We start from the raw sequence: 26,020 nt of genomic DNA on the forward strand, positions 1-26,020 counted from the left end.
TTCAAGAAAATTTTTGACAATGTGTGATATACATACATATTTCACTAGTAATAAGATAAAAAATATGATTATTATTTATTATTTTTCAATGTTCTCCCATAATAAGGAAATTGCTTGTGTGTATGGGATGAGGTATTATTTGTTTAGTTTCTTAGATTTATTTATTTTTTTAAAATTTATGTTGTTTTCTTTTCTTTTATTTATTTAATTTCTTTTCTAATTTAGTTAAGGTTTTCAGTATATTTTTTTAATAGTGTTTTGAATTCTTTGAATCTATCATTAAGTGATCTTATATTTTCTGGAAATTTATTGAAGAAATTTGTTCCTAAGTATTTGTAGTTTTGTTGACTCAAAGTTTTTTTACAAATCGGAATTGGTAACATGTATTTTTGCCTGAGATTTGCTGTGGTACGGTTTTGTTTAGGATATCATCTTTGTAAACTTGTAAGGATACAGGAAAAAAGTTTTTGACACATCTTTGACACTTATTCAATCAAACATCTTACCATGCATTAATCCCAATTATTTATAGTAATTTTTTACCCTAGAACGCAATAACAAAATATAGATCAGTATAGATAGCATTTTTCTTATGACTAGATAGGCTATCAATTGATCCACTGAGAACGTAATTGTGTCAGTTGCATAATCGTAATTCAGCCCACTTCCTGTCTAATCGCAATTTGCATGCCAATAATTGGCGAGAATTATATTACGCTTATCGGGGAATCTTTCTTTGTGCATTCGTATTGGCTGATCCAGATAGCATTAAACAAACCAATGAACAGAAGATAAATAATACAAATGAATTAATTACTTGAACCAGCTATTTCTAAAGTTTCAGCGATGACTGGTAAGTAGCTTGTAAGTAGTTAAATATTGTCAGGTTATTTGTCACTGTAAACTCGTAATTAAAGTGGGAAACTGGTGAATCTTCAACATATTTGGAGTCGATTTTGAGGTATAACTTTTTGATTTGCACTTCTTTGAGAGTAAATCAAGTCTAAAGTTGGAATTTTTTAAGATCAAATTCGAAGAAATCTTTAGCTAGGAGGTTAATAACAGGAATGCGCCGAACCCAATTCTAAGTTATTTCAACCTTTTAGTTGCTGAAAAAGGTAAAAAATAAAGATTTTCAAGTTTTCTTTTTCTTGGTTCTCTTCAAAATTTTTTATATTCAAATTTGAAAAAAAACTGTTTCTAGGGGGTCAATATCAGCTGTTTAATTTTTTTAAATGTTACGCAGCGTAGAAATGGCTCCAAAAGCATTATTTAACCCTTTAGTTGCCGAAAAAAAATCATAAACAAACATAAATAAAAAATAAAAAACAAAATTAGAAAATCGAAATGCTCATGGAAAAAAAAACTTTAGAGTTCTGTGTGATGTTGATTCTCTGGCGGATATGCATTATGCATATTTATTTTAGAAATAAATGAATGATATAAAATATAAAATCAATTAAAAATATTTAATTATACATATATTTATGTGTAATGTCAAGTACCTACTTTAAACTCAGGAGAAACTACACACAATTATGAAAAATTTAATGGCGTCACTCCTAGTTTTACCCAAACACTAATCACTAATTACTTAATTACAAATCAAAGTGTACTAAAGTACTGTGAATTCTTCAATTCTGTTTTCAAAATTATCTAAATTTAAAATTTAACCTTTGCGCCGAAAAGTACTTATATAACTGTCATAAATATTATATTTCGGAATAAAACCATATAATTTTCTTATTTGTTACCCGTATGTCATAATGATAATCAGATCTTTATTATGTCATCGTAAACAAACCCCGAACCACTCCTTCCTCCGTGCCCCGAACTAACAAAATTACCAGCCAGAAATAATGTATGATCCTAGACATGATACTAAAACTTCTCCCTACAAAATTTATGAGCCCCATTCTCAGTGGGTTTTTTTTAAAGCGCGATGTAATTATTTTTGCCATCCAGATAGTGTACGGAATTTCACATAAACATTCGCAAATCAGGATAGGGTAAATTACATGGAGCTAAAAATACTTTTTGAAAAATACGTTTGTTTTATTTGGGTGTAGCTATCTCTAAATCAATCTTGCCTTTGTCGTATTAGAAGTCATAAACCTCCGTGCTTCTGATCAGTGGCTGCTCGTGACTTTTGGGTGTACTAGAGTGCTAATATTATAAAAAATGGCATTTCTGATGTTGTTATAGCTGAAAACGATTTTTTATTTTTTTTTAGAAAATCGATTTGTGTATGAAGATTTTCAGGAAATTTCAGTATAGCTGTGCGCCGCACGGAATTCCTGAAAATCTTCATTCAAAAAATTAACTTTTCGAAAAAAAAATAAAAAATCGTATTTTTCTGTGGATTTTATTGTCAACAACGTGTCGAAAATGGAGTATTGTATTTTGTTCTGCATCGAAAATTTTTAAGTCGTGTATTTCAGTTTATATTGCTTGCCCCAACCTAACTCTTTCGGATTCGGATTCCCCGGCCCAAAGTTAGTATAAAGATGTATAAAGATAACTAGTTTTATTGTCAGAAAGCGTTCAAAATGGCCAGTTAAATTGTTTGTGCGTCGAAATTTTAAAGTCGTGTAATTCAGTTAATATTGCTTGCCGCAACCTAATTCTTCCAGATTCGGATTCCCCGGCCCAAAGTTAGTATAAAAATAACTAGTTTTATTTTTTAGAAATTTCGCCCATAAACCGAATTTTTTCCGCCACTGCTTTTGATTCTAGCCAATGACAAAGTGTTGTTGTTTTTCTTTTTATCTGACGTGCTTTAATAATAATAATATTTGGATGATTTGTATAGTGCCGTTTTACACACACATACGTAAATGATGGTGCGGAGTCCCCGTACACAGAGTCCAACTCATCTTTGATTTGCGTAGGCGTATAGCCTTTCAAAAACAAAAATTTAATAAAGGATCGATACTCAATTTTTTCCATTTTCACAAAAACACATACATTGACTCACTCAAACGACTGTCAACTAAAAACTGCGCGTCCAAAATGGCCGAAACTTTGGTGAGTAACTGTCAAAAGATGGACAACTATATTCACAAGCTTTTATTGACGAGTACCGCCATCTTTGCGTTGAGGTCGGAAACTTTTCAGACCACCCTAGTAAATATAAAATTTCTACATTGATCATACATCTTGTTACAAACTACATACTAGTCAAACTCTAACAGATTGCATCCACCGGTTCGTCGATCACTAATACAAAACTAAATGTACAATGCATTTCGATTAATGAACGTGAGGCTGTGTTAGAATGCACATATTATATTGTTATTTATTTATAGTTTGTACAGGCAGATAATATACAGGACTATAATTACCGGGGATGTCACTCGAGATTAACACTGTTTATTAGAGAAATTTAGATTCAGTTCGCTTGCAGGGGACATAATTGGAACACATGTAATTGGAAATGACATTATCAATTCCGGGATTTATTTAATATTTAAGTTCTAGGTGATACAACAGAACATGGATTTGATTAGAATTAATCTTCCTAAATGTGATTCGTCCCTCGATATGAGACAGATAGAGGAGCGAGGCGTCGAATAATGTAAATTCAATAAGAAAAGTGTGATTAGGATGTATTATTGGCAATATCGCCTAGATAATATATTAGGAAATTAATAATTTGATATAAATGATGAAGAAAGTCTATTATCATATAAATATGTATAAAATAATATTTTTTTACTTATACAAGAATCAAAAGATAAGTAATTAAGCATACATTATTGTTTACACTATCGTTACTTTAATAATTGATAATCATTTATGTTTGGCATAGTTGACAAATAATTGTTCCAAACAATATTTACACTTTACACCCTAAATTACACCATAAATTATATTTTATACTTCACACTTTTCGCTTAGCTTTATATTTAACCTTTCAACTTTATACCGTATATTATGCTTTAAACCAGAGGTTCCCAAACTTTTTTGCCCCGTAGACCACTCGCCAAAAATTTTTTTTCCGTAGACCCCCTGCCTGCCGAATATGAATTTTCCTAAAACTCGAATCGTCCCATGTGATAATCATTTATTTTTTTGTAAAAAGATTCCCTTCCCTTGCCTGTCCTACAATCGGGTGGCGGTATAGTTCCTCTGTCTTTACACTGTGCAGACAGTGGCGCCCTCGCGAGGTATTACACCAAATGAAAATGAAGCAGGATAAGCAACGGGAATTTTTTTCTGTAGCGAGCCCTACAGAACTGCCCCTTAAGTTCTTTGTCGGTGCTTATTCCGGTCAGTTCTTCTTGTCAAATGATATCCGATTCTTCAACGTTCCATTTCCATAGTCAAAATGTCCTAAAACTTAGTTTTGAAGTCTGTGTGAAGTGCATTTAAATGTTGAACGCCATTATTACCCTGGACGTTTTTCAAAAACAAGTTGGGGAACTAGGAAAATTCGCGGCTTCCAATGTGTAATGTTTTGCTTGAATATATTAATTCTGACGAGAAAAGGAACGTAGACTCTATTTATATACCTCAATTAACAACTTTACGAAATATAAAAACACAAATATCAAATAAGTAATTTCTCAGTCTATTATATTTGTGTTAGGTCTATTGTGTCATTTACGGAACTCCTAAATGTTGACTTGAGGTAAATGGGGGTCCGCTCGTATGTACCCTCATTTAAATCTCGTGGACCCCCGAATTTTTTTTTTGCTGACATAGACCCCCAGTAAGCCGATATCGACCCCTGGGGGTCCATATAGACCACTTTGGGAACCTCTGCTTTAAACTTTATGCTGTATACTTTATACCTTGAACTTTTTAACATTATTTTTATATTTATGTTAATGGCACATGTCGTGCCGTTTGTATTTAAATAAATAAATAAATAAAATACTGGAAGGCTACTATGAGGCAGGTATATTTATGAGGTATTTATTTAGGTATGAGAGCCCAAAGATAAGTTTTTAGTTTAGACCTTAATTATGTTGGAGTTTTTATGCATAGCTTTGTACAAAACTACTTTGGAAAAACTGGATGAAAAATCTCTGGCAGCAATATGCCTGAATACTTCTCTCAGGATTCATACAAACTAGGTGACAATAATTATACAGACTAGGTGACAATAATTATATAGACAAGGTGACAATAATTATATAGACTAGGTGACAATAGTTATATAGACTAGGTGACAATGATTATATAGACTAGGTGGCAATAATAATACAGACCAGGTGACAATGATTATATACACTAGATGACAATTATTATATAGACTAAATGACAATAATTATATAGACTAGGTGACAGTAATTATATAGACTAGATGAAAATAATTATATAGACTAGGTGAAAATAACTATACAGACTACGTGAGAATAATTATACAGACTAGATGACAATAATTATACAGACTAGATGACAATTATTATACAGACTAGGTGACAATAATTATATAGACTAGGTGACAATAGTTATATAGACTAGGTGACACTGATTATATAGACTAGGTGGCAATAATAATACAGACTAGGTGACAATAATTATACAGACTAGATGACAATAATTATACAGACTAGATGACAATAATTATATAGACTAGGTGACAATAATTATACAGACTAGGTGAAAATAACTATATAGACTTGGTGAAAATAACTATACAGACTAGGTGACAATAATAATTCAGACTAGGTGACAATAATTATACAGACTAGATGACAATAATTATACAGACTAGATGACAATAATTATATAGCCTACATGGCAATAATTATATAGACTAGATGACAATAATTATAAAGACTAGGTGACAATAATTTATTGCATCAGATCAAAAGATATCTGTTAGGAACGGAGCATATTTTTTTCTTAAATAAAGCTCCGCTAAAGTAAAGAGTAAAAAACATCACGTAGTATTTTTATAGTCAAAATCTCAAAAGTCTCAAACAATGATACTATTGTTATTTAGGCCCTTTTTATTGGCTAGAAAAATCCGCTGGCAGTTTGTCACCCTCGATATAATTTTTATTAGAAAAATGTAAAGAACCTTTTGATTTGAGATATTTAAAAATAAAGTACAAGAAATGCAAGTTATTTTCAAACGTACTTCCTTTTGAGTAGGTGCCCCATAGTAAACATTTACCATTAGTAAGTAATGCTTTGACCGCACAATCAGATAAAAGTTTTATAATCGTTATCAGTTGAGGGCGGTCGGGTCATAAAAGTTAAGCCGCCTTGCTTTGACTTTTATGACTTATTTCGAGAAATCAGTTCTTTCTGATGACAAAGTGATGACGTCATAAGAACCCTTATTATTAGAATCACTGAAGAGTTAAACACAGTATTCCCAGAAAGGTCGAACATCATTGACGTCACCGACTACCGTCCCAAAATGCTTACATAAAATCATTCTTATAATTTTTTTATGTTTTTGAATAGTTATTTAGATGTATGCAAATGAATGCATCCCATGCTTTTGTATATTTTTGTAATTGTATGCACCTATTTGCGTGTTAACTAAGTTTTTATAACTAGTTTTTTTTTTCATGTAAGTGGGATCATTTGTAAAAACCATAAAACCCAGTATAAATACGCAAATCGTGGTGTTACTACAAAAAGTAGTAACTTATAAAAACGAGTTTTTTAGTTAACTTCATTATGAAGTAAGGGTTTTATGAAATTTTTTTTTTTTTAATTGTTGGAATGTTGTTAGTTAAACAAATGTGCTTATTTTTTTAGGTGCTTTTTACATTTTTTTCTTGTCAATTTAATGATCGGGAAACACGCCAATAGCGCACCCAACATATGTACACGGTTTACATTTGTCCCATGGGAACGGGTCGCTTCTACGACCCGCTCTTGAGTTCAACAGTTCGGCTGTGGAACGATTTACCACTCGGTCACTTACCTTGTTTACTCGTTCCTCTCCTCAGGGTCGCCTGCATGGAATTAATGTAAAACAAACAAAAAATATATTGAAAAATTATAAATAAAGTAGTAGCTACGAGTGATCGGTCGGTGGCTGAGTTGACATCGCGCTTGGGTTAATACATTTGTCTAATAAAATCAGTATGTATTTTATATATGTTTTCGTATCAGTAATTTTATTTTTTATGTTTGCATTGAAATTTTTTCATATTTAAAAAAATATATGTTTATTTCTAATATTAAAATTTGAAAGCGTATTTTTCAACTTTCAGAAAGAGTTTTCAATTTTTGGATACGATCAGGAATAATCCGTTAATTTGGATTTGATTGCAAAGCGCAAATACTCGTACCTTCTGGCAGAATAGGCCTGAGGAGTTCATTAAACTAACTACAACAGTTTACTTTCAAATCAGTATAAATTGCACATCGCCATCGTTTTGTAATTTTCTCTTCATTAGTAAAAATCGACAACCTCTGTTTCGATTTTTTTTGATAAAATATTAATTTAATTTTTCGACATCAAGACATATTTCGTTGATTAATTTGAAACGGCACTTGATAGAAGAACTTGAATTATTTTTTGCTTTTGCCTCAAAAGAGACCAATCAGCAAAACCTTTTTCGATATCTATGTCATTCAATCACGCTCTCTGTGTTTCTCACGTGACAGAAATAATTCAACTGGTTTACGGAATTTTTGCATTTTATCATTAGCAGATAAATTGTAGTTACAAAATTTTAAAAATTTGTTATTGTTTATTTGTGTATATTTGTATTATATCCATGTTTGAGTCATACAATCTTTAAGTTGGTACCTAAATACAACATATCCTCTATGTATGTTTTAATCTTGTGACGATGACGTTGTTGGCTTATTGTAATTAATGACTGTTTGATAAATTTACTAAGCATATGTATAGACAGTATGAAAGAAGTTCTTTATATTCATAGTCCTCCTCACTAGGGATCCTTCTTCCGAGGCGGACTGTATGTAGTTCCGTTGGTATTATACTTTATACATACTTAATTATGTGAGAACAATCTAGCTTCAAAAAAACTCAGTTAATATACAAATATGTACATAAAATAACGAGATTATATAAAAAATCTAACTTAAATGAGGAGACACAGACAGAGATATAAGTGATACATAATATAATGAGCTCAACAATTGTTACATAATTTTTAGCAATATCAGGACATTTTTTCTTAATCTATATAAATTATCGAAGAAAATGTCTACTTCAGCACACTCTTTCTTATTACACACTGGAAACTTATTGCTTCAGGAGACATTTGGGTCAGGGGACTGACAAAGTCGACTTTTTTTATGTATTCAGGTAAAACATGCCATTTCGTCTTAAACCATCGAAATTGGGAACATTTATTTCAATATTACTGAGACCTAATGTAATATTACGATGACCATGATTTTTTTTATGTAAACATATTACATCAATCAATTGCCTTTTAATTTTAAGTCTATTAATGTTAAAGACGTACGTCGTTTGATGTTAAATGGTCATGCATGCCACATATGACAACAGTGTGCATTGTTTCTTTCATAATTTGTAATTTTTATAATTTATGTATTTTGAAGTCGAATCTTGTATTTCGACTTAAAAATGTCGCTTAAATGGAATACTACATCTTGGTATAAAAGACCTAATATTTTATGCGAAATTGCTCGTAACGCGTGTCGTCGTGCATCCATTTTCACAGCGTCTCACGTTTGAACTACGGTAGAATTGTTGTATTGTTGCATTGTACTGCCCTGCGTGGTTGAGGCTGTTCACAGAGCAGGGACAGGACAATATTGAATTGTCTTCTGTATTGTCCTCGTGTGATCCCGGCGTAAGTAATAAGTTTACTATTAATATCGATTACAATAGTAAATTTCTTTTCACAGTATGCCGATAATTATTGAAAATTGTAATCGTTATAGAATTCGCAATCGTTATCGTAATCGTTTCGGTAGGAATTATTAACGTGACGAGGGTTGAAGATAACCCAATCATATACCCAACCCAACTGTGCTTGTAATACAACAAGTTGCAGTGTTTCCCAAACTTTATTATCTGTGGCTAGGGTATTTTTATACTATCCTTCGCTAACTGTTGAAAGGGTTGGGAGGGGGGAGAAACCACTCCTATGTTCCGAACACAACTATTGTTACTCTCAAAAATTATTTAAAAAATACTGTATTTTTAAGCAATCGTTATAGAAACCATTCACATGTCCTGAATGCAACTATTTATGATTTCATAACATTTAAAAAAATACTCCTATGTTCAAAATTAACTTCGAAAAATCAACATTAATTGGGAAATTGCTTAAGGTCGTTGGAAAGAAACCATTTACATGTTCAGAACGGAGAGGCTGTCATTAAAATATCATCAAAGAATCACGTTCTTCTTCAGCTCTGAAAATAAAGCATTTCAATGTTATAAAAGTAGTTTTAACATCTCAAAAGCCAAAAATTAACGATTGCAATGCAGGAAGGCTGTTGGGAGTGAAATCACTCCAAAGTTCCAAACACAAATATTGATATTCTCGAAATACAAAAAAAAATATTTTATAGATGTAAAAAAAATTTTAAACTTCGTTGAGTTTCGGTAGATTTTATTGGTTGATTCCCGTAGTTTGGGAATCAATGGGTTAGAGTGTAAAATAATATTTGATCTCTACATCCATAAAACAAGACATTACAATATTCTTAATGATTCCATGAAGATAAGCGAACTAAATTAGCAATGAGAATAACTAGAATGATTAGCATATTTCAGTCGTGAATCCGATATTTCCGCTATATTTACAGCCACGCTGCTATTTCCAGCGATTGTTCTAGCTAACTAAAACAGTTTAAAAAAAATTAATATTAATGTGGTTACATTATGTGGCTAATTCCTTTGGCTTTGTTTGTTCAGTTTACACATTTGCTTTTAAATGCGAGTTTTTCTAAATGAAAATTCAATTGGAAGACTGAATGAATTTGGGTTATAGAAATTTTCGCAGCTGCTGAATTTTTTTTATGTCTTATGTTTAGGTATCTAGAAAGTTAATATTAGAAATAGTATGAATTGAATCTATGTTCATGATTTAGTTTATAAATATTGTTACACCTTTACGTCGATCACAAAAATAACTCAAGAGTCAACGCTAAAAAAAATTTTACCTGTATAAAACAAAGTTTTATTACTATAATACATCTATTTTAAAAAGTCTTTTAAAAAAATATGTATATATGGTTTGGCTGGGGATTGTACCTTCCTTCCCAGGGACTGGAATTGGTCTTGACCTTATCGACCTTGGCAGATGTCGATCGTGTAGGAACGATATTTATTTTTTATTCCGTTCTGCTGTAATCTCATCCGATCTCAGAGGAATGCTTTTGACACCAAAAGTTGATAAAATTTATTGTCATCGACAACGAGTTTATATGCCGAGTTTCAGCTAGTGGGATGTCGAGAAGTTGGTTAATTTCTGGTTTCCGAAATTTGCATTAATTCATTCACGAAAACAAAGGTGAAATTCAAATAGATATATTTAAAAACTGCTAAAAACATCTCTTCCGCTGTGTACGCAATGTGTAATTTGTCATGAATCATATAAGGTTGTTAAACATCACTTTAGTGTATGTAAAATTTATTAGTAAGGGTTTTTTTTAATTAAAACACTTTATTAGTGATACTGAGTCTCGAAGCTTGAAGCTTATCACTCGATCCTATTTTGTAACTCATTTTCAAAAATCTCGTTTTTGCAGTTTGGACTGTGGAATGTTCTGTCTCTCTCATCATACCTACATATTTGGTACAGCATGCGTATATTGGGCGATACTATACTAATGTTGGTAGTTGGTGTACGGTTATACACCAGATAACTTAATTTCCATTCTATGGTTGGAGTGCTTCAAATCCCATCACATCACAACATTATTTGATCATCATCACCAATTAACCGTGCTCTTAATTTATTAAATAATATTTGTCTGAATTCTTACATCGACATTTTTACGGATTCACTGACCAAATTTAAAAGTGGCATCATGTCAATAATATTATAAACTGTTTAATGCGCATACATATATACACACACTCTTTCTCTCACACACACAAACACACATACATACACACAGCACGTTACCCGGTAATTACTACATATTATGAGACATTACAGGGAAACATATCATAGGTATCCACTTTGAATTATTTAATATCTGTTGTTTCATCACCGTGACCAATGTACTGAGTGTTTATATAATATACAACAAATACAAATCATATAGACGTTTTCAATTTTTGACATATTGGCAAATGACAATAAATTATCACCGGTCAACGGTCAATTAGCAATGGTAACCGTCATCGTTGCGTTTTATGTACCTATTGATAAAACTGTGATCAGCTATCAAGCACAACTAAACCCTTCAGGCCTCTGGCATATTGACCGTTACATTTCTTAAAGATGCTGTCAGAAAGTCTGAGAAGTGACATTCTGATTTGAAAACTGAAAACGCACTAACCTTGGCACTTTTGTATGTAATTATTTACATTAAATAATAACACAGTGTTTTGTTCCAGCACCATGACCGAGGAGTATCGCAGCCTGGGCGGGCTGGACGGGTTGGGCGCAATGCAGGGCGGCGGGGGTCGATCCAAAGTGGGGCAGAAGGCGGCGGGCGGTGCTGGGGGCGGTGGAAGTGGCTGGAGGGGCGGTAGTGACAGGACTGGCTCCAGCTCTACAAATGAAGCTGATATTTCGAATTGTGATATTGAAGAGTAAGTTTTATTTATTTTAATTATTTAAGAAATAAACTTATATACTCAGGGTTATTTGATAAAAAATATTTTGAATGCGTTTTTCAAAAAAACAACTGATTTGTCTAGAATTCATACTATCCCGTGATTTTCGAAGGGAAAATAAAATTATTTTCTTTTAAAAATACATATTAAAATTGTGGGTAGGTAAATTATCGCTTGTCTGAATTTTCAAACAATCAGTTCCAATTTTGAAAACAAACAACAATTAACAGCAAATTTGAGTTCATTGAACTAGATTTCACTACCTAACGCACAGACAACTAAACTAAGTATTATTTTTTTCATTAAATGTGAACTAGTGTTTATAAGACAATGTTTTGTGCAAAGCACAAAGGATAACAAATAATTATTGCTCGAACTAAGTATGTTTGATAAGAATTCGACAGCAGTATAGGTTATGCATCTTGTTATTGAATATCCACAGTTCGTTCGACAGATGTTTTTGGCAGTTTTTGTCTAGGTGACCCATTCCACATGGAATGATATGTTCGCTACGACTAGTTTAGATACCACACGACAGAACAGATATTTTAGCACAGCAAAGCATGACAAGAGGAACGGTGTTATTGAATGAAAACTGTAATACAGTGAATATTTTATTTAATTATTCATTAAATTACCTTATTTTTTTTTAAAATTTAAGACAAGGTATTTATGCTTAGCACTTGTTATCCTTTGTGCCATGCATAAAAACCTTGTCTTATAAGTTTATCAATAAATTTTTTTTAATAATATTTGACAAGTCAATATTTCATCAACAAATGTAGATATTATATATCTTGACGCCATCTAGTGGGAAATTCAGCACTAACAAAAACTTTCCTACAAAAATAAAATTGGTTGTTTACAGTTGAAAAAAAAATAATACGCAGCAATTGTCAATTGAAGTACTTGTACATATTGAATTATTTGGCGGGTTGGGAATAAGCCGACGTAGCTCAGTGGTCCAGAGCACCTGACCGGACATCAGAAGGCGCGGGTTCAATTCCCGTCGGCGGCATTTATTTTTACTCGGGAGATTTTTTCAATTTGTATGGATATTTCAGGCGAGTAATTAATGCTTATAATAATTTTAAACTTTTTTGTATCACGTCTTCCCAATGTTAAGAATGACAAAATAAGTAATCATGTACTACAACTGGAAACTAGTATGTATGCCAATAACTTCTGTAACGGTTCTCGTTACTCATGTTTCAATGTTTGATGTGTTCAAATTACCTGTCCTAAAACGGGAATTTCTCCTAATTGAACAAACAAAACATTTTTCAAGTGTATATAATAACCTGTACTATATCAAATTATAAAAAAATTGTGAGTATTATTAGATTTAAAAAAAATCTAATTGATTATCTTGGCAGCCCAATTGATTGTCTGCTGAAAGTTTGTGGTAAAAACGAAAGCGTTGCGTAAACTCTGTGCAATATTTTATTCGAAGTGTACTTTCCACTGACGCACTCATGGAAAACTGCCTTTCATGGGAATGTTTCAAAATATCTGCAAAACAAAACATCGTGGTCATTTTTTATTTTCATTTTATTTATATGGCTTTATACAAAATAATAATATCCAATACAAACAAACCTACAGTTAGTTGAAACAAGTGGGTCAAGTAAATAAGCTTACTTACATGCTGACTGTGTAGTACCTACCAGGTTTTCTCAAAAACAACAAAATGATTTTTCATGCTCTCATCACATATTATGATGAACATCAAATTAAAATCAGCGCCATTTTGAATTTTAATTTTTAACTTAAATTAGTTGATTATTAGGGTGATCGGATTAATCATCATAATGATAATTCATCACATCTTTCATCACAAGTTATAGAAAGTCATGGAAAGTGATGAAACAAAACATTTATTAACTGGGTTATGTATGTTGGGTTAGGTTTAATTTTTTTTTTCATCGTTTCTAATGACTTTATATCACTTTTAAAGGTGTGTTGAATTGTCACTGTGTTGAGTTATCATGGAACCGATTATTAGATATGTACAATGCTTACATTATGTCATACTTAATAATATAATTTCCGACTTTAGGTCCGGGTTAAATCTTCCCCACAGGAAAAACTAAACCCTTCCACACGCTTTTCCACAAATGATCATCTAGTCAATCCACATTATGCAAGTGCGTTATGTAAACATAATAAATACAAAACAATACAAGAACAACACTTCAAATCACCAGAGATCAAATGGGAAAAAAATCATCGTCTCCAGATATTTTCATATCAGAGGGTTCGGCTCGGTAGAACTTCTAATTGGACCTATAAATCCTACTTTTTTTTTTTTATGTGACACCTCACAAGAGTGTCCCTGCCTGTGCAGTGCACAGACAGGGGAACTATGTCACCACCCGGTTGGGCGGCGAGATTGATTGAGGCGACTGATTCCTCAATATAAATATTTAAAAAATCTTTCGTTAAACTAATTGTTTTTAAAATGACTGATTTTTGCGTTTTTATGTATAAATTCTTTGACAGATCTGATACGCCTAAATTTTGAATTAGAGAGCTAGGTATAATGCCAGTAGCTGAAATAACAAATGGTAATATTTTTATAGTCTGAGAGTGCCAAATTCTTTTAATTTCATTTCGTAAAGCTGTGTATTTTCTTATTTTTTATTATTATTTTTTTATTATTATTTTACTTATAACATAATATTATAAACAAATTATTATTAGGAAAGTTACAAATTACAGTGAGAGAACTGTGAATTTAAACAATAAATATTGTGATATTTAAACAATACTTATTTTAATTACCACGGGTAAACGTAACGTAAGTTTTAATCTACGCGTTTATAGATAGCGAAAAAGACAAATTATTTGTTTATTATTTTTTTACGCAATATTAATATGAATAGATAACTTTGTTCGTTTACAAAATCAATTCCTTCGAGAAAGGTATACAAATGTAATTTTGTATCGATGATTCAATCTAATATTGTATTTGAATACCTTTCTTAAAAGAATTGAGTTTTTTTACAAAAAAAATGTATTCATTACATATTGCGTATTTACGGGCGCAAACGTATGTCTTAATATTGTAAAGCAATATCTTGCAAAAAACGTATTTTAATAAAATAAATTAATTAACGCCATCTATGGACATCTTAAATCTAAGGGTTTTTATAGATGGCGTTAATTTAATTAACATGAATGAATAGTTTTGTCTGTAAAGAAACTAAGTAAAACAATAAAATACTGTATCTGTTATTCAATCCGTTATTGTACGTTGTATGGCTTTCTTGAAAATACAATATTCCTGCCTTTATGTTTTAAACTATTTAGCATGTATTTTTCGCACTGCATATTATTTGGGCGTTGCGAAAGCGTAGTATATAATCCAATCTCTAGCCATCATTTTTAAACCCAAAATATTTTTTTTAATATTTCAAATATATTTTATTTCTGAATTTTATTTACCCAATCTCTAGCCATCATTTTTAAACCCAAACTATTTTTTTTAATATTTCAAATATATTTTATTTCTGAATTTTATTTACCTGAAGATTATTTTCTCATATAATTATGATTAAATTATTTCAAGATTTATTGCTTATTTCGTAGTTTGGTCTTCGACTGTATTTAATTTTAAATTTCATTGATCACATCTTTGTATGTACTAATGTAGGTACAAACTTATAATTACTACAGCTTCATGAACAACGTATTTAATCCACAGTTCGCTAACATTATTCCACCGAAGTATACTGAAATATACGTGGGCGTGGTCATGTGCCATAGTAATTAATTTTATCCGTTCTTCAAGTTAAATCGAACGATCGAAACATCGAATTAGCGTGCTATTCAAAATAACACCTCTTATTGGAAAACCTGTATAATAATATTATAATCATGCGAATACTGTAGGTAGTACTTCTAACTGTCTTTAATTGTTTTTATATCATTTTGTAATTCCATATAATGTTTATTCTTTATATTTCTTTGTCATTTTAAAATATATTGTATAGTTGCAAATATTGAATCAACGACTAGAATCGATGTAACATTATTGATCTTATATTGTAAATAATTGCTGTTTATGCTAAATATATAAATAACTGTTTGTTTCCTAAATAAAATAAAATAAAAGACTCCATTTATATAACTAAGCGTAAACTATACCAGAACTTTGTTACAATTTATAGTAGCGTTGGTTATGTAGTTTTAGTGATTTATCTTATATGTAGTAACATTGTTCTAGTTTCTATATTATTTGTTGTTACTGTTACATGTTTTACTAACATTGTTTCATATTCAGTTTACTGTTATATCATTCTTTAAAAAGATTGTGTATAATTTTCGAAGGCTCACTAGGTATATTCTGTTCTTTATATCCACGTAGAAGCCCGGCTGGGCGTAAAACCAAATATAAAAATATATATTTATATGCGTTGTAATTAGCGTGGTAGCGATCACAGATCAAAAGCTCCCCCAGATTATTAATTAATTAGGATACTTAGAGAAAATACGTACCTTCCTATCCAAATCACTATTAATTTTCCAAACATTACGCAAGAAAAAAAGGCAAGTCGGATAACAGCGTTTTCACAGTTTTGTGAAGATTTATTTGAATATATGAATTTTAATACTCTGCCCCGCTGCTAGATGGCTTCTCTTTATTCGATTGGATGTTTTGTAGACCATTATTCAACCGGTTACGTCATTATGATTCGAATGTACGCTTAGTGTGTATTTGAAGTTACGGCATTGCAAGGGGAAATAGATTAGATTATTTATTTACGTTCTCAGGGCTTTTACATAAAACAAGTCTTATGGGTTGTTCAAAACAATTTGAACAATTCATCACATTTCAATGATGGTTTTCAAGTTCTGTGAAAGTTCTATTCAAGTTCTGTTATTATATCATTAAGGACCAGTTATTTGACAAAACTGAAATAATAACACAACTTAAATAAAACCTTCACAGAACTTGAAAATCAACACAATTCTGTGAAACAACAATTCCCTAGGACGGGTTGTTTCGGAGAATTTGAACAATTCATCAAATTTTAACGTTCTATTTCGGGGTTTGTGAATAACCTATTCAAGTTCTGTTATTATAAAATTATAGGCCAGTTGCTGAAAGAACTGAAATAATAACAGAACTTACACAGAACTTGAAAATTAATTTTTAAATTTGAAGAATTGTTCTAATTCTCTGAAACAACCCTGTTACCAAATTACAAGATAAATAGTTTATTCTCAGTTACATGAAAGAAATTTGTAATTAAATTTATCTTTAGGGTGGGAAAAGAGACGGGGAAGAGGAAGGTGGAGAAGGTGAGGAAGTACCTATCTGGCTATTTATATCTGGTCACCAAGCATGACTAAAGCCATTTCAAGCAACGTTTTAATTCTGAATGGTGGTCTTTCACCAGGGCGATACTGAGAGTATGTTCCATTCCTTAAATAATTTTTAATGAATAAATTGTGAAATAACACAAATATAATTTTCTTGAGCATGCCGGTATTTGAACCCGCTACCTCCGGATGCCAGTCAAGAGTCTCACCCCTCGATCACGGAAGCCGGATATAGCGCATAGCATAAGTTAAATTTCCGGTCACAACAATAATTTTTTTTCTATTTTTTATTTATGATTATATGAAAGAGTTATTTGTAGATAAATATAGTACTTACTGATTCAATATTATGCAAAGTTATGTTCGTAACATTAAAATTATTGGTTTTTACCAGATGTGCAAAATGGGTACCCAAAACCATTTGAAATGCAAAATGGAAATGGGTCAAAACTTTTCCATTTGAAAATGCAAAATGGTTTTTAGAAAAGCATTTCAAATGCAAAATGCAAAATACCTATTTTCAAAATGCATTGAAAATGCAAAATGGTTTCTCAGGTCAAACAATTAAAATAATTATAGAATTTTTAAACAATTTTGTCATTTAATAATGGACATCAATGTAGAACAAACATATTACATGATGGTAAATCCAAAAACACCACGACTACAAATTATGAAACCACAAAAAATTTGCGCGGGACTAATGTTGCCAACGTAAAAACATAGAAACTGCTATCTAACATTTAATATTACAGCATCATGGCCCCATGTTCAGTATTTGAATCAGTATTTTTTGTAATGGTATCACTCAATTGCCAGGGCTCCGACCAGGGAGCAACTTGACAAATGTAAATTTTCTCTCATAGCGAGGTTGAGGTCCGACTGATATTTGGGGCTTATGAAAAAAGATGAGTGGAGATAGTAGGAAGAATGTTGCAAAAAAGCATTTAAAATGGAAAATGCATTGAGAAAAGCATTTAAAATGCAAAATGCAAAATGGAAAATACCCATTTTGCATTTTGCATTTCCATTTGAAATGGATTTATTTGAAATAAAGCACATCTCTGGTTGTTACCAATTTGAAATTACAATTTTAAATCGTTAACAACATCTATGCATTGACAACCTCTCGGTTTAAGATTAAGGCCCCGTAGTAAGCGTTCAAAGATGGTTTCAAAGGGAGATGTGTAAATACGAATGTTAGAGGAAGGGCGCTAAAATAAAAAAAAAAAATAATAATAATGAGCGAAAATTATGAAAATATTTAATAAATCACGACTCGTTTGAAATAGAGTAAAAAAATCTCTAGATAAATGCTTTAGTTGCATTTGAAGAATCAATTTGAATTTTTTCACGCCTATAACATATTAAATAACAGAACAAATCGTGTTTTAAACAAATTTCGGAGGCTACTTTGCGATTTTTTTCTACAGATAGAATTTCATATAATCAATGTTTCGGCATAAAAAATGTATAGATATTATCTTAAAAACTAACATTTATATTTTTCGGAACTTAAAAACATAAGGAGTTAACGAGAAACTAGTTATAAATTGGTAGAAATTGGGAATGCGGGGGTTTAAGGGAAACGATTGCGCGTCTCTTTTCATAGAAAATATTAAATTTTGAATTTGAGGCTAAAATACCCAAGTAAACTGAATAACAATGTTCTAATCAAAGGATGTAGCAAAAATCTAGTACGATGTTTCAAATTATAAAATATGGACAGTTAAATTAAATCAAAACTCTGCTTATATACTACAGAAATAAAACGTTTATTCGATATTGGTGACATCTAATGTTACCGATTGTCAAGGTCGTGTTGAATTGATAGTGCCAGCTTTCAGGGACGTAATAATAGCGAGTTGCGATGGAACAATTCGGTTCCTCGTTGGGTTAATGGCACGCAGAATTGTGTCTACTCGAGTATTTTTGATATGAAATTGAATGAGAAATTCCGCAGTTTTGGATAAATGCCAACAGGAATTCAAGATGCGCATTATTCCACAATATTCAACTCATGCGAACGTGACGAAAAAATACATATTTTTTAAATGGAGGCAACAAAAGAAAACACATGATAACTCAACACAATGTCAATTCAACACACCTTTAAAAGGTGATAACTTATACTCGTACACCTAGCCTACGTTTTATTTTTAGTTTCATAACTTTTTATGACTATCCAAAAGTGTATCGAATTGTCTTTTTGATAAGTTATCCGGTCACCATTATTATTGAAGTATGTTATTATAGCCTTCTTGCATTTTTCCGTGCAGTTGAACAGTATTGCCAACTGTATGAAAGCGAATATCTAAATGACTCAGTCCTGATATTGTTGTTGCAATTAAAAAGTATTTTTGGTCGTGTAGTTCTAGTTGGTACATGGAAGGTAATTAGGTTGAGTAAATCAGGGCTGTCTATAACTTACTTTTTATGTTAATATTGACCTTATTTATACCCTACGTTTTCTTCTCTTGTTGATTTTTGCTATTTATATGCAGGCGTTTATTATACGCAGGCGTCAACACTGTTTTGTAATTTAAACGCACTAATGTAGTTAACTAATATTTTTTTATGTACAAGCCTTAAGGGCGTAAATAAATACCAACCATTTGGGAGACGGTTTTGGGTACCGCCGCCCCGGTAGCCATTTATCGGATAACTAACACCTCAGCTACAGGTCACCCCAAGTGGTTCGCTGCGTTTGGTGATGTCGCAGGGGTGCCCGGGTTCATCGGGTGTGTTCAGAATGCGCCTAGCTAGAGGCTGGTTTTGGGGAGACCTTCTCCAGCTGGTCGCTCTTGACCCGTCACCGGGAGGGATAGATCATTGTTCACTGATCTTTAGATTCCTACACACCCCTCATACGTTTTTTCCTTCCCAGAACTTCCTCTCTGTCCTTTGCCTAAAAATAACCTCTCCACAGTATCACCAAAGATGAAATGGGGCCTGGGGAAAATTATTTTCCTCAGGGCCTCAAATGTAGGGTTAATGTAAAAAAAATTAGTAAAAGTTAGAAGTAGTCTTCTATTTAACAGTTTTAACAGTTGTAAGTGGTTGTAATTATTTATGGTTTCTATAGATGGACCAAATTTAACATTAAGGCGATGCACTACGTCGTGTAGTCTTTTAAATTGAGCTGCTATCAATAAAAACCCTTACTTAGATGGAGATAAGGTTTAAATTCCCGCTTAACACCATCCGCCTGTTTTGATTTATGCAAGAAAAAAACATGGCCAAAAAATTCCTTTTATTTTATTTTGTGGATGTTCAGGCATAAATATTAAAACTTTTTTCGATCATTTTATAAATAACTTAATTTGCCACATTGAACAATAAAATCATAACCGAAAATGGGTTCGTAAGTAGGAGATTTTGAACTTTAAAGCAGTTTTCATAGGACTTATACATTATTTTTTTCTGGGCATATAAAAAGACTAAAAAATACTCGATTATTCCAAAGGCCAAGATGTATTCTACTCGCAGTATTTAATTAAAGCATCTGAAACATTTTTAGGCGACCAAATTTACAAACCAAAAACACATGATTTTTCATTACTACGTATGGAAATTTATGCTGAATTTTTTCAATGGAATCAGAGTGGATTTCAAAGTGAGGGTGACCAAATATGTGTTCATGATGTACGTAATATAAAAATATGATTCCGCATAAAAGTTTCACTTACATTCCCAATTTGGGGTATTTTGTGAGGCTGAAGGATGTGTGGAAGGGAAAGAGATGGGGAATGGGAAGGATGGGAAGAACCTGGTAATTCAACCATTGTCACTGATACATAGCATTAGGAAATGTGGAGGGAAAGGAGATAGGCGAGAGGCAGGTTGGGTAGTACTTGGCTACCAGCTGATCTGGTTACTAAGCGTACATGAAGAAAAATTATCCTGTTTAAAAAGTGATACGAGTAGCATGCCAATTTCCTGATAAAATACTAGTCATTCAGAATATATCGAGAACACGTGTTTTTTTACTAATAAATATCATGAAGGAATGCGACAATATCAGTATGTCAATATCGATATCAGTATTTATGTAAACACGTGTTCCGCCGTCTTCATAAAACAAAAGATACTTTGTTAGGAACTCTGTCAATTCATTCGATAAAGGCCTGCAGTCCCGTTTTTAATAGGAAAATGAATAATTGGACCAGATTTTCAATAAATTAACAATATTTTATATCAATAAATTTTCTAGGTGTGGTTTTAGCTATTTCAAGCAACATTTCGTTTTATAATGGTGCGATATGATATTGAGTAAAATCCCAAGTAATTACAATAAATGCGAGAGTGTTTGTTTACTTGTTTATTTGTTTGTTTGTTTGTTTGTTTATTTGTTTGTTTGTTTCTTTGTTTGTTTGTTTGTTTGTTTGTCCTTCTTTCACGTTGCAACGGTCAATACGATTTACATGGTCTACTTTTCATCTGGGAAAAAGTCGACAAAGTTGTTTTGTGTAGTGTATTATAATATCAACTGATATGTGTTCAGCTGCACGGAATATAGTTACAAGAAGACTATAGTAAAATGCCTCAACAATATTAATAACTTTCGGTATATCAATTTAAAACAGAACATTTCCATCGAATTTATAAATTATAATAACATACGCATCGAAACCAAACTTCTCAAACTATCAGATAAAAGAGTTTTGGCTGATTTATTATTTTTATTCAAAATTATTAAATCTCTAATTGATAGCCCTAATTAATGGCATTAATTTATATGAATATACCTGCCAGACAAACGAAAAAAATACACTTTTAAATGTAACGATAACCTCAATACTAACTACTCTATTTATTCACCAATTCCAAGAATTCATCACCGCGCAAACAAACGCTCTGAACTTTTTAATATATTTGGCATTAAAATTTTTGTGGGTTTCAAAAGGCCACTAATTTCGGACCTATTTGATCATTATTAACTTTTGTTATTTCTTGTCTTTCTCCTTTTTAGTTTTATTTGTTTTTAACACTCATATTAATGACTGTATGCATGTAAGAACATACTTGCTTTATATATTATACTTTGATTTATTTACCATTTCAATTCCTATTATTTAAATTCGATATTAATTATAGCATTGGTATTTCTCCCCTTCCTATAACCCTAAATTAATTTTAAGATATTAAAACATCATTTGCAATGAAATTAAGCATAAGAAAGTTCTGTGGCTTGACTTCAGTTCACTTATATATTTATCATTGTATATTTTGTAAGAGCTGTTTGTTTCTTACAAATAAATAAATAAATTTTGCTATTACTTATGAATTGGTTTTTCCTATAGATACTACTGATATTATTTTTCTACTTACCCTCTATACGCCATCCATCAAGAAGGTTTTTTTACCTTAAAGCCGTGCTTTTAAAGATATAAGGGCTGAAAGTTTCGCCCTCTAGAAATGTCTAGAACATTCCAGAACATTCGAATGTATTCGTGAGCATTCCACAAGATTCCAGATCATCCCGAAACATTCTGAAATGTTCGGGAATAGTCTGAAACGTTCGAAGACATCCCGGAAGATCCCAGATCATAATGAACTACAAAACGGGATTACAGGTAAACTTTTAGTTAATTCGTAATCGTGACAATACAGGGTGTATCGGCACTAACCCGACAAACTTTAACCAGCTATTCCTTAGCACATTTGGAGTAAAAAATGTTATGGGCACTTTGCTGTCCGGTAGCATTTTTTTTTCAATTAAAAACAAAAAAAAATAAAATTTCCACACTACATCACTGTCATTGGCATTGCGTTTCGTGTTCAACAGCCGTTATAAGCAAGTAAGTCAAAAAGCGTCTTCGCTCTTTCGCACACACTAAATAATAATAGTTAAAAATGAGACGAATGGTGCCGTGCCATTTCGTTGTGATTGTAAAAGTGCGCCAATATAGGTACAGACGTGCATTATTCAACGGAATTCGAATAAAATATTTGCCAGATGGGTTTTCCAACTTTGACAAAGGATAAAACAGTGGCGAAATGTGGTGAAAATATGAATGATAAATTTTTTATTAAAAACGTTACCGGACAGCAAAGTGCACATAAGATTTTTTACTCCAAATATGCTAAGGAATAGCTGGTTAAAGTTTGTCGGGTACGTGCCGATACACCCTGTATATTGGCATCTCTAAATAGTACAAAACAAAGTCACTATCCACGTATGTCTGTTTGTGCGCTTAGTTCTTCTAAACTATGCAACGGAGTTTGATAGGGTTTTCACTATCATTTAGAGATTTTTTTCCGGAAGATTTATATATATAATATAATAGGTGGATATTATATTTATTGAAAGTAGAGAAAAGTTAAGCAAAGCCGGCTACAATTTACCTAGTGTATAATAAATAAATAATATCATTATCTAACTTATCTGTTATTTCTCATCACCAAACTTGTAAATTCGCTCTAGCAAAGAAGTCCAAATATGATATCCACTCTAGGGATTATTGGCATATTTTAGCATGTTTTGAGCTATCGCTAGTTATACAGGCGTGCCAAATTTATAGAACCTAAAAATATGGGATATACTGAGAAAACTTCCTTATTAATATTTTGAGGTATGATATTCAGTAATTTATATATGTAAATGTATATGGAGTAGAAAATATATATACATTTACCATATATATTTACATATACCAATCAGTCGAGTGGATGCACCGTAAGTCGAGGTGAAAACACAAATATTGTAATTTGTTTGAATTCGATTTGTGAAAAACCTCACCTTATTGTACATTTTTATTTGTCTTCGCCGGGAGTTGAACACACAACCTTAGGGCCCAGATTCAAGGATCCTACCTCTCCATCACAGTGGTCGTCTATAAAATGTATGTTTGTTATTTGTCAATTGTGTGTTTGTAAAGGGTTTTGTTAGGTTTCTTTGGCGCCTGGTAAAAAAAGTGTGAAATTTTGATAATAAGGTTTTGACTTTGGTTTTACCTTAAACATTTGCATATTGTTTACCTTACGTTACATCGGAAGAAGGTTGAGACGTACCTGGCTGTTAAGATCTGGTCGTCAAGCACGACAAAAGCCATGTCAACCAACGTTTCGATATTGAACGGTGGTATATAAATAACCAGGAAAATACAGGAAACAATCCCGAACTTTTATTCACCCAATTTGCGATATGTAATTAAGTTTTTACGCAGCCAGCAATTTGCGATCCATTGTAAAAAGAACTAGTAGTTCGTAAGCAATTTTTTTTTCAATGACCGAATGGTGAGTTGCCTATATACTGTCAGATTCTTTCACCGGTTTGTTCCTGGCTCATTTATTAATTTTAATGTCTAAGGATTGAACACATGAAGCCTGAATGCCAGCAAACTGCATTTCATTTGGCCAGAACAAAATATATGTGCCTTATAATGTGTCCCAAAAAAAAGCTAAATACAGGGTTTTCCAATAAGAGGTGTCATTTTGAATATCCCGCTATTTCGGTAGATGTTACTTTTGAAGCTGTCATTTTTTGACATTTGACATGTAGAAACTACGCCATTTATAAAAATGGAACGACATACGCTTCAACAACGCATTGAAATTATTAAAATTCACTTGAGTGAATCAAATGCAAATCATCTTGAGTGATGAGGCCCATTTCCACCTCAGTGGCTTCGTCAACAAGCAAAATTGTCGCATCTGTGGCTCGGAAAACCCAAGAGTTATTGTTGAAAAGCCTCTCTATCCTCAACGTGTGACTGTTTGGTTCGGTTTATGTTCCGGCGGAGTCATTGGACCTTACTTTTTTTTAAAGATGGAGGCTGGAGCATCAGTTACGGTGAATGGATTGCGCTATCGAGAGATGATTAATGATTTTTTATGGCCGGAATTGGATGGTATTGATCTGGACAACGTTTACTTTCAACAAGACGGCGCTATGTGCCACACAAGCAACGAAACCATTGATCTTTTACGATTGAATATCAAAATAACACCTCTTATTGAAAAAACCTGTATTATGCTGTCGTCATTCGCAACTAGCGCTGCCGGTAAACAGTGAGCCTACAACATACAACACACAACCCTGTTGAGAATAGAAGTTAAATAAGTGACTTACTTACTTAATAAACGGATTTTCCCATCACAAAGTGATTTCATCTCACGACTGGTTATTAGCTGAGTGGACAAATGAATTAGGTTCCCACCCAGGCGTCGCTGGGTCAATCTTCTCCTAGCTAAGTCCCCCATCATTGAACAAGAAATATTTTCTACTTATAATGTTTTTATGTGAATAAGAGTCCCAACTGCTCCCTGTTAACAAGAGCCAGTAAGACCATGGAGTCCCCTTTTTTGCATCAAAATTTGTTACGCTTCTTGTATTTTAACTTAGGACGGGTTGTTTCACTGAAATTCAAATGTAACATTATCATCAAACAGTAATTCGATGCCATTTTTTATGACGGTTAAAAGGTCCCCGCTAAGTCCGTTTAAACTTTGGAACAAATGTGTTCAGCAGAAGAGGACAAATACTGATATATATTTATTTTTTAAAAGAAGCAAACATATTTAAAAAATAAAAAAAATATTGTGACTAGACATTTTAAATAAATTAAATGAAAATACTTGGTTTTAGGTCAATTTATTGATAAATTTCACTGTCTACCGGTTTCGGTACCTCCGTACCATCATCAGGACAGTTACATAAATTATAAAATTCATAACAGTTATATGAATTATTGTATATAATTTTCCTGATGATGGTACGGAGGTAAAGGTAAAGGTCAAAATGTAGTGTCCATTTGATGGCTTTGTCAGAAAAAAGGGCCTAAGATTTTTATAGATTAAATTTTTGTTTTATTACCTTTACCCACTTAGATACAAAGATATTGAAAAACCAAATGGTCCAAGAAAAATTTGACCACCCGCTTTGTTGAGTTTTTAAATAAACGCTCGTCAATTTTGGTAAGTCGTGAGGCTGAAGATTATGGGGGATGAAAGGAGATAGGAAGGTGGTTTAGT

At 32.1% G+C, this 26,020-nt stretch overlaps 1 protein-coding gene across 2 annotated transcripts in view; it reads left to right on the forward strand.

Moving 5' to 3' along the window:
* Positions 1-26,020, forward strand: part of hoe1 (OCA2 melanosomal transmembrane protein hoepel1) — a 166,771-nt gene that overhangs the window by 26,022 nt on the left and 114,729 nt on the right. For both annotated transcript variants that reach the window (XM_089648096.1, XM_089648098.1), the window contains exon 3: positions 11,495-11,692. In XM_089648096.1, coding sequence (XP_089504222.1) covers positions 11,499-11,692 — 194 coding nt within the window. In that variant the 5' untranslated portion in view covers positions 11,495-11,498. The remainder of the gene's footprint in view (positions 1-11,494; positions 11,693-26,020) is intronic.

This window comes from Hesperophylax consimilis, chromosome 27, assembly GCF_061612785.1.
Source record: "Hesperophylax consimilis isolate HC1 chromosome 27, BYU_Hcon_1.0, whole genome shotgun sequence".
Lineage (NCBI taxonomy): Eukaryota > Metazoa > Arthropoda > Insecta > Trichoptera > Limnephilidae > Hesperophylax > Hesperophylax consimilis.